This window comes from Eublepharis macularius, chromosome 12, assembly GCF_028583425.1.
Source record: "Eublepharis macularius isolate TG4126 chromosome 12, MPM_Emac_v1.0, whole genome shotgun sequence".
Taxonomy (NCBI): Eukaryota; Metazoa; Chordata; class Lepidosauria; order Squamata; family Eublepharidae; genus Eublepharis; species Eublepharis macularius.
The window spans coordinates 34,974,213-34,988,397 of NC_072801.1; the positions used below are offsets into that span (position 1 = coordinate 34,974,213).

General features: G+C 41.9%; 1 protein-coding gene across 1 annotated transcript in view; it reads left to right on the top strand.

Annotated features, from left to right (window-relative positions):
• MYO1D (myosin ID) overlaps positions 1 to 14,185 on the top strand; it is a 153,345-nt gene that overhangs the window by 99,869 nt on the left and 39,291 nt on the right. Inside the window, exon 21 of the mRNA XM_054992565.1 lies at positions 1,040 to 1,194. Coding sequence (XP_054848540.1) covers positions 1,040 to 1,194 — 155 coding nt within the window. The remainder of the gene's footprint in view (positions 1 to 1,039; positions 1,195 to 14,185) is intronic.

Genomic DNA, 14,185 nt, shown 5'->3' on the forward strand with positions numbered 1-14,185 from the left:
GAACCATATTGGTCCATACAGAATCCCGCTCCCCAAAAGACATTCATACTTTTTATTAGGGCCAAACAAATTGAAATGGTTCAAACAGCGCTATTCTATTGCATGCACACAGCCTTGAATCAGCCTACAATGAAGCCATAGAAAACTTGTCCCTGACCATACCAGTATTCAGAGGTCACAGTATCCCAGCCAGACCGTTGTGTATAATAGCCCCAAGATGGCACACACTGAGACAATCCTTTAAGCATCAGCAACAACAAATACCTCTCGAAGTGTCTTTACTCAGCAATACTTTCCCCCAAAATTAGATCCCTAATAATTAAATACTGGGTAATGCAATGAATTGGGTGGTGCAAATTTGCTATTCCTGCCCTAATAGGAAGAGTATTGGTGTCTGAATTGCACCACCCTTTTAATTGCATAACCCACCAAAAGGGTACTTTGCCCCAGTGACCAGCCGAACAAATAGGGCACATTGACCAGTCCAATTCAAAATAACTCACATGAGTGGTAGGCATGAGCTGGTCGCAAAATCAAGGTTTGAGGGAAATGGAGGTAGAGAGAGACAAACAAAATGGAAGTAAGAGTACACTGCAAATATCTTGTGTTTTTCCCCCGCAAGCCTTCATGGTCCCTGATCCAGCTAATTCTGCAAGCAGAACTGAGGCTCAGTACTGATACTAGGTAACTTATCAGTAGCCTGTTTTTTTATTAAGAGGCCATTTGTACAGTAGAATGACTTCAAGGAGAGTGCACACTCTGTGTTTTTGCTTTTCACAGCTATCATTGGATCTGTTTCTTCTTGGATGTAACAAGCCTTTATGTATTTTCTTGCAGCCAAATCAACCCTGGCGATCAATGGGGTGACAGATGTCGCAGCCAGATCGCCTTCACATTTTCTTGCACCTGTGTCTAGAAAGATGGGCCATTGCATTATAGAAATGCCAGTAAATGCTCCTAGTTCATGTTTGTCTCTACAAAACCTCCACTAAGGCATGACAACTGTTAGTCTTAACATAACTTCTCTCATTTTGTGCAGCTGATGGGATTGAGCATCTCCAATGGAAAAGACCAGCTTGTGGTCTTCCACACAAAAGACAGTAAAGACCTCATTGTATGCCTCCTCAGCACGCATCCAGTCATTGAGAGCAGAATTGGGGAGCTAGTTGGAGTTCTGGCAAACCACTTTAAAAGGTGAGTTTGATTTTTTTTAAATGTTCAGGAAGGATCCAGATGTCTGCAGCCCAAAAAATTGGAGATATGGTTGTGAACACCAGGCCATTTGATGATTAACTTCATTCAGGTCTCCTCTTGTATTTGTAAGTTGTGTCTAGGCAATGTATTTGGCATCTTCAGCCTTTGTCCAAATAGCTGCATTCCTAGCACCTTATCTGAAAATGTGCTGGGCTGGAAATGCTTTTAGAACTGCAGATTTCTCATACCCTATTAGGCAAACCTGAATAAGTAATGCACCTTTATTTACATGTACAAGTATACATCAAATATCTGGTGTTGCAAATCCATAAATTCTTTCCAGATATGCATATCACATATTTTTATTTATTAATTTGTCATTATTGTCACTGAGACTCAGGGCAGATTACACAGTGTGAGTCAGTACAGTCAATTTCAAAGTCATTTCAATAAACAATGTAATAGGACAAATGTGCAAATATTTAAAGCCAGCAGAAATCCATTACAGAGTTGGAGAAATGCTGAAATAGAGCATAAGCACTTACTTTTAAGTACAGCCCTCCAATCTGAGTAAAAAGACAGTTTGAATAATTCAGTTTTGCATAGCTTGCAGAAACTGAGAAGAGTGGGAGCTTTCATGACCTCTTCAGGTAGGCTGTTCTGTAAAGTGGGGGCTGCCACAGAGAATGCACACGTATGGGCAGCTGTTAATTTCGCCCATGTGCAAGGTGGTACCTGCAGAAAGCCCTGTTTAGATGAACAAAGCTGCCATGGTGGAACACAGGGAGAGAGATGATTCCACAGATATGATGGATCAAGGCAGTAATGAGCTTTGTATGTGATAGCTGATATCTTGAATTTAGCCTGGTAACTGATAGATAGCCAATGCAGAATGGGAGTGATATTCATGGTGTTCCTAGTTCCAAATAATAGCCTAGCTGCAGCATTCTGTGCCAACAGGAGTCTCCAAGTGAACTTAGAGGAGAGGCCTATGTACAATGCATTATAGTACTCAAGTCTTGATGTTACCATAGCATGGATTCAAGTGGCCAGATTGGACCTGTTGAAGTAGGGGACCATCTTCCAGGCTAGAATGAGTTTTTAGAAAGCATTTTTTGCAGCTGCCTTAACTTGCTTTTCTAGCAGTAACCCTGGATCCTTTATAACCCCTTGGCTGTTAACTGAGTCTGCAAGGGTTAGTTGAACTCCATCAAAAGTGGGGAGCACAATGTCCTTCGAGATCTCTGCTTTCCCAACCAGCATCACTTCTATCCTGTCTGGGTTCAGTTTCAATTTGTTCGCTTTCAGTTATTTGACCACAAATGTCAGGTACAGCCCAAAATCTCTACTGCATCCAATGGTGATTTGGATAGTGAGATATAGACCTGAGTGTCATCTGCATATTGTTCCATAGCTATGAATGAGTTCCATAGCTATGAGTTCCATCCAGTTCCATAGCTATGAATGAGTTCTTCTAAAGGCTTTAGATAGAGGTTGAATAACATAGCCTGCACTCCTTTGAATTGAAGGATTGCACAATTGCAGCAAATGTGATGATCCATTGGTTTTGTTATCCTTCCTAATCTTATTTTTATTTATCTATAATCTGCCTTTCTCACTGAGACTAAAGGTGGATTAATTTAAAATTTAAATTTACTAGGAACAGTATAAGAAACACAATAACTTTCCCTTGAGTGAGTATGAACAGCCAGCTCGGGTGCCTTAGATTGGTTCAGCCTCAAAACGTGGTTAGTCTTGGAGGTTAGGATCTGGTGTCTTGTTCTGCAGATCATTATTGAAGCCTTTCAGCATCTCTGTGTTGTCATAGAAATAAAACTAGAATGTCTGTTCTTTCAGGAAAGTGCTTGTTCCAAATTGACTTCCTATTCCTCACATCTCCAACAGGCATAAGTGGTAATCCACCCTTTATTAAAGCATTCTGAAGAAGCCTAGTGTCTTCTGTGCAGAATCTTTTGCTGAATCAGTCATAAGTATTTTATTATGGATTTAAACTTAATACTTGCCAACTACTTCCTTCCATTCTGGGAAACAGTGATTTTTTTCAGTCTCTTATTCTGCTTTCCTTTCACTGTATCTGCTCTGTGTTTTTCAACTGCAGATAAATCTTGTGTTAATTCAGCAAGGTAAGCTGTTTCTCTCATCAGTTTTTAATACGTGTAGTGCAGTAATCATACCCAGATCTCACAACTCATTAGGTTCACAGCCAAACTCACTATACTACAAGTTTTATTTAGGGCATAAGTCCACTTTTAGGCTTTCAAAATCTTAGAACATCAACTGAGATGGATACCCTTATAGATCTGCATTTCTATTTAAAAAATTACTTGCCTAACCAAATAGCTCCAGGATATGAAGAAGTCAATAAATATATTAATTTGGTATCAGGCTCTTATAGGAAACAGTCTTACAACAAAGTGTTGATTTTAGGATGCATACTAAACACAAACTGTCGATCAGAATAGGAGCATTTATTTATATATGTGCTTTATTTATATCTGCCTTTCCCCCAACCCAATGCAGCTTATATCGTTCTCCTCCATTTAAAAGGCTGTCACTTAGAGAAAGGAGCTGTTCCTGTTGGCAGCAGAGGATAGGACTTGCAATAATGGGTTTAAACTATAGGGGGAAGGTAACAGCTGGACATTAGGAAAAACTTCATGTTAAGAATAATTCAGTAGTGGAATCAGCTGCGTAGGGATGTGGTGGGTTCCCTCTCATTGGCAGTCCATGGAGTGTTCCTGCGTTGGGCATGGGGTTGGACTAGATGGTCTGTTAGGTTCCTTCCAACTCTATGATTTATGATTAAACCAATCAAGGCACAAGTCTATAAAATTAATAAAACTATTCATAATAAAACTATTCATAAAACAGCAGTTGAAAAGGAAAAAATCGCTTAGATTTTTCTTCAAATGTTAGGGAATAAAACCAAGAAGGGCCTTCTGGAATAAAATTAATGTCACTACTAATCTCAGATGGCCAAAAATGTGTGACGGCTTGGCAAACCTCTAGGGTCCTACTACTGGAAGCATCCTGCTCTGTGTTATGACTAATCTTACCTTTATTGAAGGCACACTCCACCAAACTACACGTTGCACCTGCCACATGATTGCCATAGGGACTTGTAGCAAGATGACAGCTGTGGGTTCCCCATGGTAATTCAATTTAGAAGTGCTACAGGAGCCTGATTTGGATTGCAGCACGGGGAGGGGGGAGCTCCTTCCTCTTCTCCACACACTGTTTCCTTGATCCAGAGTGGGTTCTGGAAGGTATTATTTGCCCTGGAGGACTTCAGGTGCAAGCATTTGGTGTACGTGGGGCAAACAACACCCCTGGAACCGTTTTGAATTGAGAAAATGCTGCAGGGAGAAGGCAGGAGCCCCTTCTCCTACGCCACAGTTCCAATCTGAATCAGGTCCTGTAGCATTTCTGAATTGAGTTCCCATGGGGAAACTGCAGCTGTCAGATGGCTGCAAGACCCCATGGTGATCACATGACAGATGTATAGTTGGACAACAGAAAACTATCTCAGCTTAAGACAAGGCCCTCTCTCACACTGACATTTCCCCATGATTTTGATGTTGAACTGCAGCTAATTTCTCTGAACTTCCTCAAAACTTCCTTTTCTGCTTGTCTTTCCATAGTTTCCTCATCATTTTCCCATGCTTTCTCAGACCATCTTTGATTTGAGAAAGCATAGAGGAATGATAGAGAAACCACAGAAAGACAATAAATGGAAAATGACATTGTGAAGAAGTTCTTGTGCTGCCTTCAGCCAAGTTTTGTGTGTTGTAAGGGAAGCAACACACAAAGGGAAGCAACAACATCTCTCTTTTTTTATTCTGCTGCTTATGAAGTGTGGTGACTGCTGCTTCATTGCCTGTGCAGTAAATGTCCTCCTGTCTCCAAGGTATCTGTTGTGGGAGTTTTTGAAGGTACTCAACAGAAGGAGAGGGTGAGGTAGAAGTTTGCAATCAGCTAACATTGGCTGTTTAGCCAGGTCCTTAACCCTTGCTCCCTAACCTGTTATGGCAAAATTTCAGGAGTAGTTCGAGAAAACAATCCAGGTGGCCATTTCATGCATTTTGGGGAAAGGTAGCACTTTTTTTGGTTCAACTGATTGACTGGCCAACAGTTTATCCTCCAGTCAGTGCTCCCAGGGGCTAGAATTAAGTGGCCACAAAACCTTTCTCTTTTCCAAGTGGTTTGGCTTTTACTGCAGTCATGGCTTCACTGTTACAGCACATGTGTAACACACATGTTCCTGTGCACCAAGTCCAGTCTTCAGACAGCCACCTGCTGCCTGTTCTTTCACAGAGAGGACTATAGCTAAAAGTCATCTTTCTTTATAAGTGAAACAGGAGAAACTTCTTGCTACAATTGATTTAAGGATTTATAGGGCCACAGAAGCTGTTCCTGATCTAGATGACTGTGGTGTCCCTTCTTTAAAGTAGGGCTACTAGCAATCTCCCCTTTCAGAAGAGCTGCGTGAGCTTTTCCTGACCCAAATACTCAGCCTGCAATTCTTCCCATCAAAGCATTGAAGTCAAGTTTTAAAAATGAAATACAATATTCTCAGCTGGTATTTGTGCTTTTTTTAAAACAAAAACAAAAACCCTCCAATTAGAAAGGCTCAGCTGACCCATTTCATGAAGAGAGAGTGGCCTACCATTACGGTGGCATTAGCAAAACATTGTGCGGTGACAGATGACAAGTGTCATGTTTCGTCAAGATGCCTGTGGAGAGGACAACCATCTCAAGAGCGAGGAAACAGAGGCTCCAACATTTTTTAAAATAACCTCTGCCTTAATGGATCTGTCTTTGTATGACCTTGTAATTGTGTGCTTCACAGCAGTTTGCCACACCTGATGTGTCCTGTCTCTTGGGGAGTGGGGGTGGAGGGGCCTGTTTTTACTGCAGCTGCTCTAGAAAATCCTTCTGCAGGCAGAAAATGTTTTCTGTGACTTCTTTAAGGAGAGCCCTGGAATGTTAACTTTCCTTCTCCATCCTCCAGTTTCTAAAAAAGCTCATGTTGCATGGCAACTCTTAAACTAGAAATGCTGCTTTCTCTTCTGTAGTCAAGTGTAATATGTTCTTCTGAGTAAGCTCCTGACATTAATTTATGTATTAGAATTCTTAATTGTTTCCTGTTGCCTTCTTTTGGAGCTTAGCGTCTGTGTGTGTAAATAACATACATTTAACACATTTATGATTCATAATCATACCATATTCCAAGTGCCCAAATTGGATAACAGCATCCTCAGATCTTTTCCTGCTTAGAGGTAACAAGGAAGAGACATTTCTGGAGAGTATGACATTTAAATGGCAGACACATACATGATAGTAGGAGAAAGGGCTGGCAGGCTAGATCTGACTGTGAGATCAGAGAAGTATTATGCAAATCTGGTCCCAAAAGACCTTTCTAGGCACTTGGGTATTTTCAGTCTCTTTGGCATGCTAGTGGACAAGCCAAGGGAGTTTGGGAGCGGGGCAATGAGAGCTACTTTCTGGCCTTCAGGGTGATGCAAACTGGCCCTAAAAAGTTGTAGTCAGTAATAGTATCTGGTCATGTAGAGATAGGCTGCTAGTCTACCCTCTAAAGTACAGCATGAGACTGTCACAGGGTTGTAGGGCTATAGTTAAGTTTCTATATTGTACCTCTGTATTAAATCAAACTCTGCACATTGTTGTCCTAAATTTCAATATGTAACAAATTTTAGCTTACCAGGATGCATGTTGGGAAATGCAACTCGGCGGGGGCGGGGGGGGAGTGGGCGGAATGCAACTCAGAATCCTGCTATGTGGATCAGAGGCATTGGAATGAAAGTGATCGTCTTTTACTGTATTGATTACATTTGAGTGCTTTGCAGGGGGCTCCAGTGCTTATAGGGTCTATTCTGAGAGTCAAGATCCCCAGCATATGCCGTCTTATTCCTCTCTTCTGTCCATCCTAGGTGCCTTTGATCAGTTCACAAGGTCTTCTCATAAATAAGTGACACACTAAACATGAGCACATGTTGCACTGGTTGAGTCAGCCAAAGGTGTCATAGGTGAGACACGTTTTGGGCCACCAAACTTCCAGTTCTAAAGGACTGTGGATTTGAGGTGACAGCCGATACAGGAAAGGGTTGGTATTGGGGATGTACAAGACACAACAAAGGGAAATGGGTGAAGCAGCAGAGTTAGTGAGAGACCAAAGCAACCAGCAGCCACTTCAAAACCACAATCTTCCTGAGTGGACTTACGCATTATGGCATTATTTATTGATTTACTTTATTTATAACCTGCCTTTGATGAGACTGAAGGCAGGCTATAAACAAAACAATGCAGTCAAATAGACTGAGCCATCTAAAATGCAATGCAATAGAAATGGTCTAGCAGGGCTTACTGTCATTTCAGAGACACACAGCAAGGGAGTTTGATTCAAATTTCACCTTGTCTGGTATAAAATGGGAGGTGGTGGCAGCCTATTTTTGCATTAAAATGTGTGCAGAGCTAAGAGGAGCTACCCTTCTTTCTCTTCCACTTGCTGCTGCCTGAAGCACGTTTCTCCTCCAGTCCAGCTGAGATATGAAACGGGAATCGGGTTGTGCAGAAAAGTGCTTAAAGTAAGGACCATTTTTGTCTGTGTTTGTTCCTTTTTCTTCCACACTTTCGTTTTCATGTGGTGATGTTCCTTTAAATAAAAGATCTCACACATCCTGGTTTACACATAAACAAGCTCATAGGTCTGTCCACTGCCATGTTTAGCCTGGCCCTTGGTGGCCTTGGACAAGACACTGTGTCTCTGCCTCAACCCTCCCCACCAGTCTCTCCATATTGACCTTGCTTGTGGGTTTGTGAGTATGGATCCCATAGAGCCCCCAGGCTACAGTTTTACACACCTGAGAGTGAGTGTCATTGAACACTGCGGGACTAGCCATGCTCAGACATGTTTATTAAAGACTGTGCTAGCTTGCTCTAAATGTTCAGAATGTTTTCTGTCTTCATCTCCTTCCTTGTGTCCTCCTGGTGCTATCTTCACAGTCAGTCAACAGCAACCTTTGGAGGGTGCCCTTGACCAATCAAGCTTAAATGGCAAGAGCATATAAAGATATGTTCTCAATGCCTGGTCTGCAGCTTTAGAAGTTCCTTTGATAAGTGCTGCTCTGTTTGTTTGTTTTTTAATTCGGCTTTAACATTATCCATCTCAAGTCTTCAGGGCAGCGTGGGTTTGAAATCCAGATAAACTTATTAAACCTTAACCTGTACTATGGGCACAGCAGTGTTGTATGAAGGAGATTTTTTTTTTTAAATCTCCCCTTTGTTTTCCCTTTTAACCTTGAGTAAAGTTTGCTTCCTTTTTTCACCAGTAAAGGTTGCACTCAAGAATAGACAGGATAACAAACGAGGGCGAACTCCCCCCCCCCGCCCCCCACAAAAGCCCTGTTCGTTCATAATCAGTTAAACAAATGCTTCAGGATTAACATTTTTGTATTCCTGACTGGGGAGCAAAACAAGTGTAAGAATCAAAATTCAGAGGAAAACTTCCAGAAATGCTGCTGCTGAGGGAGACTGTACCATGCCCATAATTTCTTTGTGACAAAAAAAAGAAGCATTACAGATGGGACTTGGGTGTATTTCCTCAATGTTAATGAACCCACGAAGGAAATGGCTCTCTTTGTTGGAAGTGCAGAAGATCTCCACTGGGCGGCTGGTATCAAATTAATCTGTCACTTAAGCTTTTGTGTTCAGTTGGAAAGTTGTTCTGTGCTGACAGTGGGTGTCACTAAAACAGGCAGCACCATACTAGTTACCTATTGACTGGGTCTTGCCAGCACTGGGTTCCCTCTTTTTGTATGCAGTTCAATTTAAATTTCTAAGCTGCTTTGTCTATAAATTCTGAGTTGCCTGCAATTAAAGTACTGCAAGTAATCTAAGTAATGAATGGTTGAGGGAAAAAAGGGGGGGGTTGGAATTAAATAGGGTGTATTTTTAAAAGTCTGATGGGGTTGTTTGCAGGTTTTGTTCTTTGGATCTGGTTGGGAATCCTGCTCCACAAGATGGCAGCCACAATCAAGAAGGACTCGCTGTGGGTATAGAGGAGGATGTCCTGTCAGTTTAAAAAATGGAACTGTGCATATTGCACAGGAAGTCAAATTTTCAGAATTCTACCCTTTTCTGAAAAAAGGAATCAAAAACTGACAACTCCCAGGAGGGCAGCCCTGTTAGCCTGTCACGACACATACAGCAGAGTCTCTTGTGGGACCTTAAATACTAACGAAACTGTTGCGGGGGGGGGGGGGGTTCGAAGGCCAGCTATCTTGTCAGATGCATGAAGTTGGGTCCCTTGGGGCCAAGTCAGACATGTACTGGGGCCACTGTTAGCTGGAACTCTGAACAGTTTTTTCTAACTCATCTCTCAGGCATGTAGGGCTCCAAGAACTGAATGGGTTTTGGGGTTTTTGCTTGCTTGTTTTGAAGCTGGAGCTACAGCACTCCCAGCATCCATCTGGTTTTGCCCTGAGCAGATCAGGTGTACTCAAGTATGGTGAAGAGGAGACGGAGGCTCGTGAAATAGATGAGACTAGAGACAACCACCAAAACTGTGGCTAAATAGGGATTTTGAACTTGGCACCTTCCTGCTCAAAGCTGGCCCTTACAGGCTGCTGCTGACCAGAAACTGCTTCTGTGGTTTCTTCCCCATGCATGCATGAAACTTCCTCTTTTTGTCTACCAGGATTCCCCTTAGGTAGCCGGGGAGCACTGCATATCTCACCCTGCATAGATGAGTCCGAATATCAGCAAGGCCAGTGGATTGTGCTTAACACTCTATAGTGGGGGAAATTGTATTACAAAGTAGGCGCGCAGCCTTGGAATCTGAAGTTGGCTGGTCTGGCTGCTAGTTTCCAAGGGCTACCTGCTGCTCTAGCAGTCTTTAGTCCAGTTCAAACAGATGGCCTTGAGTTGGCCAAGAGTTTAAATTCACCAACAAGTCAGCATTATGGAGCTGTTGAAAGATCCATCTGCCCCCAGCAGCTGTCCCGGCATTTGCCTGTCTGCTCGCTTGGGAAATAGTGTGTTTCCTGGTTCTCAGGCAGACATACAACTTTTGCTGCTACTATTTTATTGGGAAGGGAACTGGAGCCATCTGCCAGATAGCTTTAACTAGGAAGGGTGTTTTTTAAGCCCTTGCTTATCTTTTGCGATAGTTACTCAACTTTTTCCACAGGTGGTTCTGGATCATAGACAGCTGCTTGGGTCATACGATTTTGGGGCGGGGGGAGGGAGAGAATGAGACCACATCAGTATCTATCTCTATAGTTATTTTTCGTATTTGATCTTACAATAGTAATGGTTTTCCAGCTCTAATTCTTGATTGCTCTCTGTCAGTTGAACCACAGATTTAAAAGTAGCTTTTAAAGGAGGCCCATCTCACCGGCTTGGGGTGCAGGTTAGTTTTTTTCATTTCCCAGATGACAGTCTGCCATTTTTAAACAGCTTATCAAATGTATCCATTCTTTTCTTTTTAACCAAAAGTGACTTTTAATTTGACCAAAACAGGCACTTGGAGCTGAAGGACTGCTTTAAGAAAGTATTTGCATACTAATTGTGTTTTAAGAAAAACTTTGCTTGTGTGATTTGTTTATTTATAATTTTCAAATTTCAATTAATAAAGGTTCACAAAGCAGTGAGAAAATGGTTTTTTGCATAGGGTTGCCAGTACCCCACTGGGGGCGGGTGATTCCCCGCTCCCACCCTCCACCCCCTACTCCCGCTTATCTGTCTGGTGGGGGGAACGCTCCTGGGCATGCTCCCGGGTGGCACGGCATGCTCCCACAAGCTGCAGCAGCCCAATTTGGGTCAAATTGGGCCACTGCGGCACACGGGCGTGCTCCTGCACTGCACAAGGCAGCACATGGCCTGCATGATAACGTCACTTTCTGGAAGTGATGTCATTGTGCAGGCCGGGAGTGTGCATACGTGCGAGAGAGAGAGAAGGACACTCAAAGGTTGGAGAACCTGGCAACCCTAATTAGGATATACTATCAAATCTTAATACTAACTGTAGTTAACAAACCAGGTCCATGTTGTGACTAAGCATCAAGCTAGACATTACAGTATCCATAACTGATAATGCCATTTTAGTGCTGAACTCATACGTTTAAAAATGCCACAGTGCAGTGGGACCAGGCAATCTTGTTGTGCCATTCTCATACCTTTACGTGCAGATGCAGGGCTTGAAAAGGCATGTGGAGGTGGAGAGGAACAAGATTGCCTTGTTCTGCCATGCTACAGGCCTGATCAGGATCGTGGCATTTTTAAAAGACCAGGTTCAGCTCGAAAATTGAGTCAGCATCTACGGATCAGATCCGTGGATACTGTAATGTCTAGTTTGTCCCTTAGAATCCAAAATTTGGGCAGCTTGCATTCATGTGCCTCACTGAGCAAGAGTTGTGATTTTATCATGGCGGTTGAATTAAGCTGTTGCTGTGGTTCTAAAATAAACTAAATGCAAAATTTTAAAGAGAGAATTGTTACAGAAACATAAAAAGGTCATAGCTGTTGTCTATGGAACAGCAATTTTTAGAAACTGAATAGGATTCCCAGAGCTCTGGACCTAGCAAAATATCTGTTCCCCTTCCCCACATAAAATTTGCTTATAGTCCAGAACATACTGCAATATTTAGGAAGCTCAAAGTAACTTGAACAAACTCAGAGAACTGCTCTGAGTAGATCCTTATTGTATGTTCTCAGGAACAGTGGGATTCCTTGGAAACGCATCAGAGGATTTTCAATAATAATGATAGACTGGCATCCTAGAAGAATAACCAATACTTTTCCTGTCTTACAGGGGAATGCTGGGAGTGTTCCAAGATGCACTCACTATTTGTAGAGAGGGCTGTGACAGGCTTGGCCAGCATTTCCATGTGGAGTGGAGTTTCCCTTAGAAGGGATCCTTCATCCCCAAAATCCTCTGCAGTGCATAGGAAGCCCATAGCAGGCATTCAGTTGTTCTTAGGTTAGTGTTGAAAGGATTCACTAAAAGTAGAAGGTTGGAATACCAGTGGTGTATATCTTTACCACCAAGGCTATACATATTCCACACACAAATGGGTGGGGCGGTGGTGGTGAATAGTTGAAAATAGAGGTGGCGTTGGCTTAAGTGAGTCAACCTTGCACAAGACATGTGGCCCTGGGTCTTCAAAACTGAGGTAAAGACTCTGACCTTGACATCTCGGTCGATGTTTGGAAGACATTTGAGGTGCGTCCTAGAGCACAAACAAGCGAATGAGGTCTTCCCCATCTTATACAGTGATTTATACCTTATACAGAAACTCAACAGTGTTCTTCCTGTATGCCTTCCAGTGCAAAAAACCCACAGACTTTAATCACCTGTCCCTTCTGCCAAATGTGTAAAACAACATTCCATTCACGAACTGGCTGTACAACTATAGTGCCTCAGCTTTTTTTTTGTTTTGAGGAGGCATTCTTTAATATGAATCACTGGTGGAGGATACTACGCCTTGTTCATAAAGTAGGTCTGGAATTGTGTGTGTGTGTGGGGGGGTGTCCTGTTTCCATTGGTTTATTTTGGTTCAGATTTTTGATTATTTGGAGTTCACATTCTTGTATTTGGAAGATTGCTGTTTTTTATTCCTTTTATTGTTATTGTTCTAATGGCTGCCTGCTATTTTTTCTTGTATTGTTTATGTATTTTTAATTTTTTGAAGCTGTAAACCTCTTTGTTATTGAAAAATTAAGTATAATTGAAATGAAGATATAATTTAAACTTTATTTATAGCCCTATGTTTTTGGTGGATAAAATCCTTTCTTTTTATTTCTGATCCTAAGAGTCAGTAGTTGTTCCTTTTACACATTGAGAATGAAGAACTAATCACTTGCCCAAAGCTACATTTTGGGATTTGAACCCCCTATCTACATTCCAATCCAACAGACCATATTGACTTATTTTCATGGTTCATTCGGTGTAATGGTTCCAGTCACCCCAAAATTGAATACTTAGATACCACTCCTAACATTTAACAGCCTGGGAATGAAATGAAGGCTGTGCAGAACCCTGAGGAAGAATTCCTCTTTGAAGTCTGTCATCAGTGGCCAGCACTGCCCTGTTTGATTTCAGTCATTCAGTTTGTATTGCCATTCTTCCTATAAATTATGGATGTTATGGATGTTGTTGCACATGCATTCTTTGCTCAAATGCATTGTATCATCAAGTTTAGAAACCTATTGTGCCATACACCTTATGATAAAACCCATGATGAAGTGCGACTGGGATCCCCATGCTTACATGCACAAAGATATTTAGGGCTTAGCAGTTTGAAATACAGCAATACTGTGTTGTGTTGGCTGGATTGCAGCAGCACACGTTCCAAATGCCTCTGAAACAAAGTAGGAAAAAAGTTACAACAACTTATTAGTTGTTAACATTTTTTGACTTTCATATACCATGTAGACACACTACCTGCAATCATCCCAATTCCCACAGTCTGTTATTCAGTGTGACTATGGCAATATTGCTAATTCTGAAATATTGTATGTACTGAAACTAGAAAATATGTGTGTTGCCCTGATTCATATAAAATGGTGATTGGATGTAATGTGCTTTGCTGGTATGCATTGTAAGAGCACCAAAAACATAATGTCTAATAAGCTGCTTGTGTTTTCTGCAGCCTTAAGAAGCCTAAGCAATTTTGGATAGGGAGAAAAAGGGATGGGTGTGTGAGAGAGAGTAAGTGAGTGGATGTGAGTGCTCTTTTCATTACATCCTTGCAGAAAGCCTTAGGGTGGTGCCAAAAACTGGGTCAGGACAGAGTAACTCATCCTTTTCGGGTCTTGCTTTGGATACTAAGATGAGAAATGACAGTAGATATTTGTCAGAGGTGCTTATGGTGATATTTCAGCTGAATTTCTAGCTGCCTGGGTGTTCCTCTCTCCTGCTTGACCTATCAGCAATTTCACGGCCTTCTAG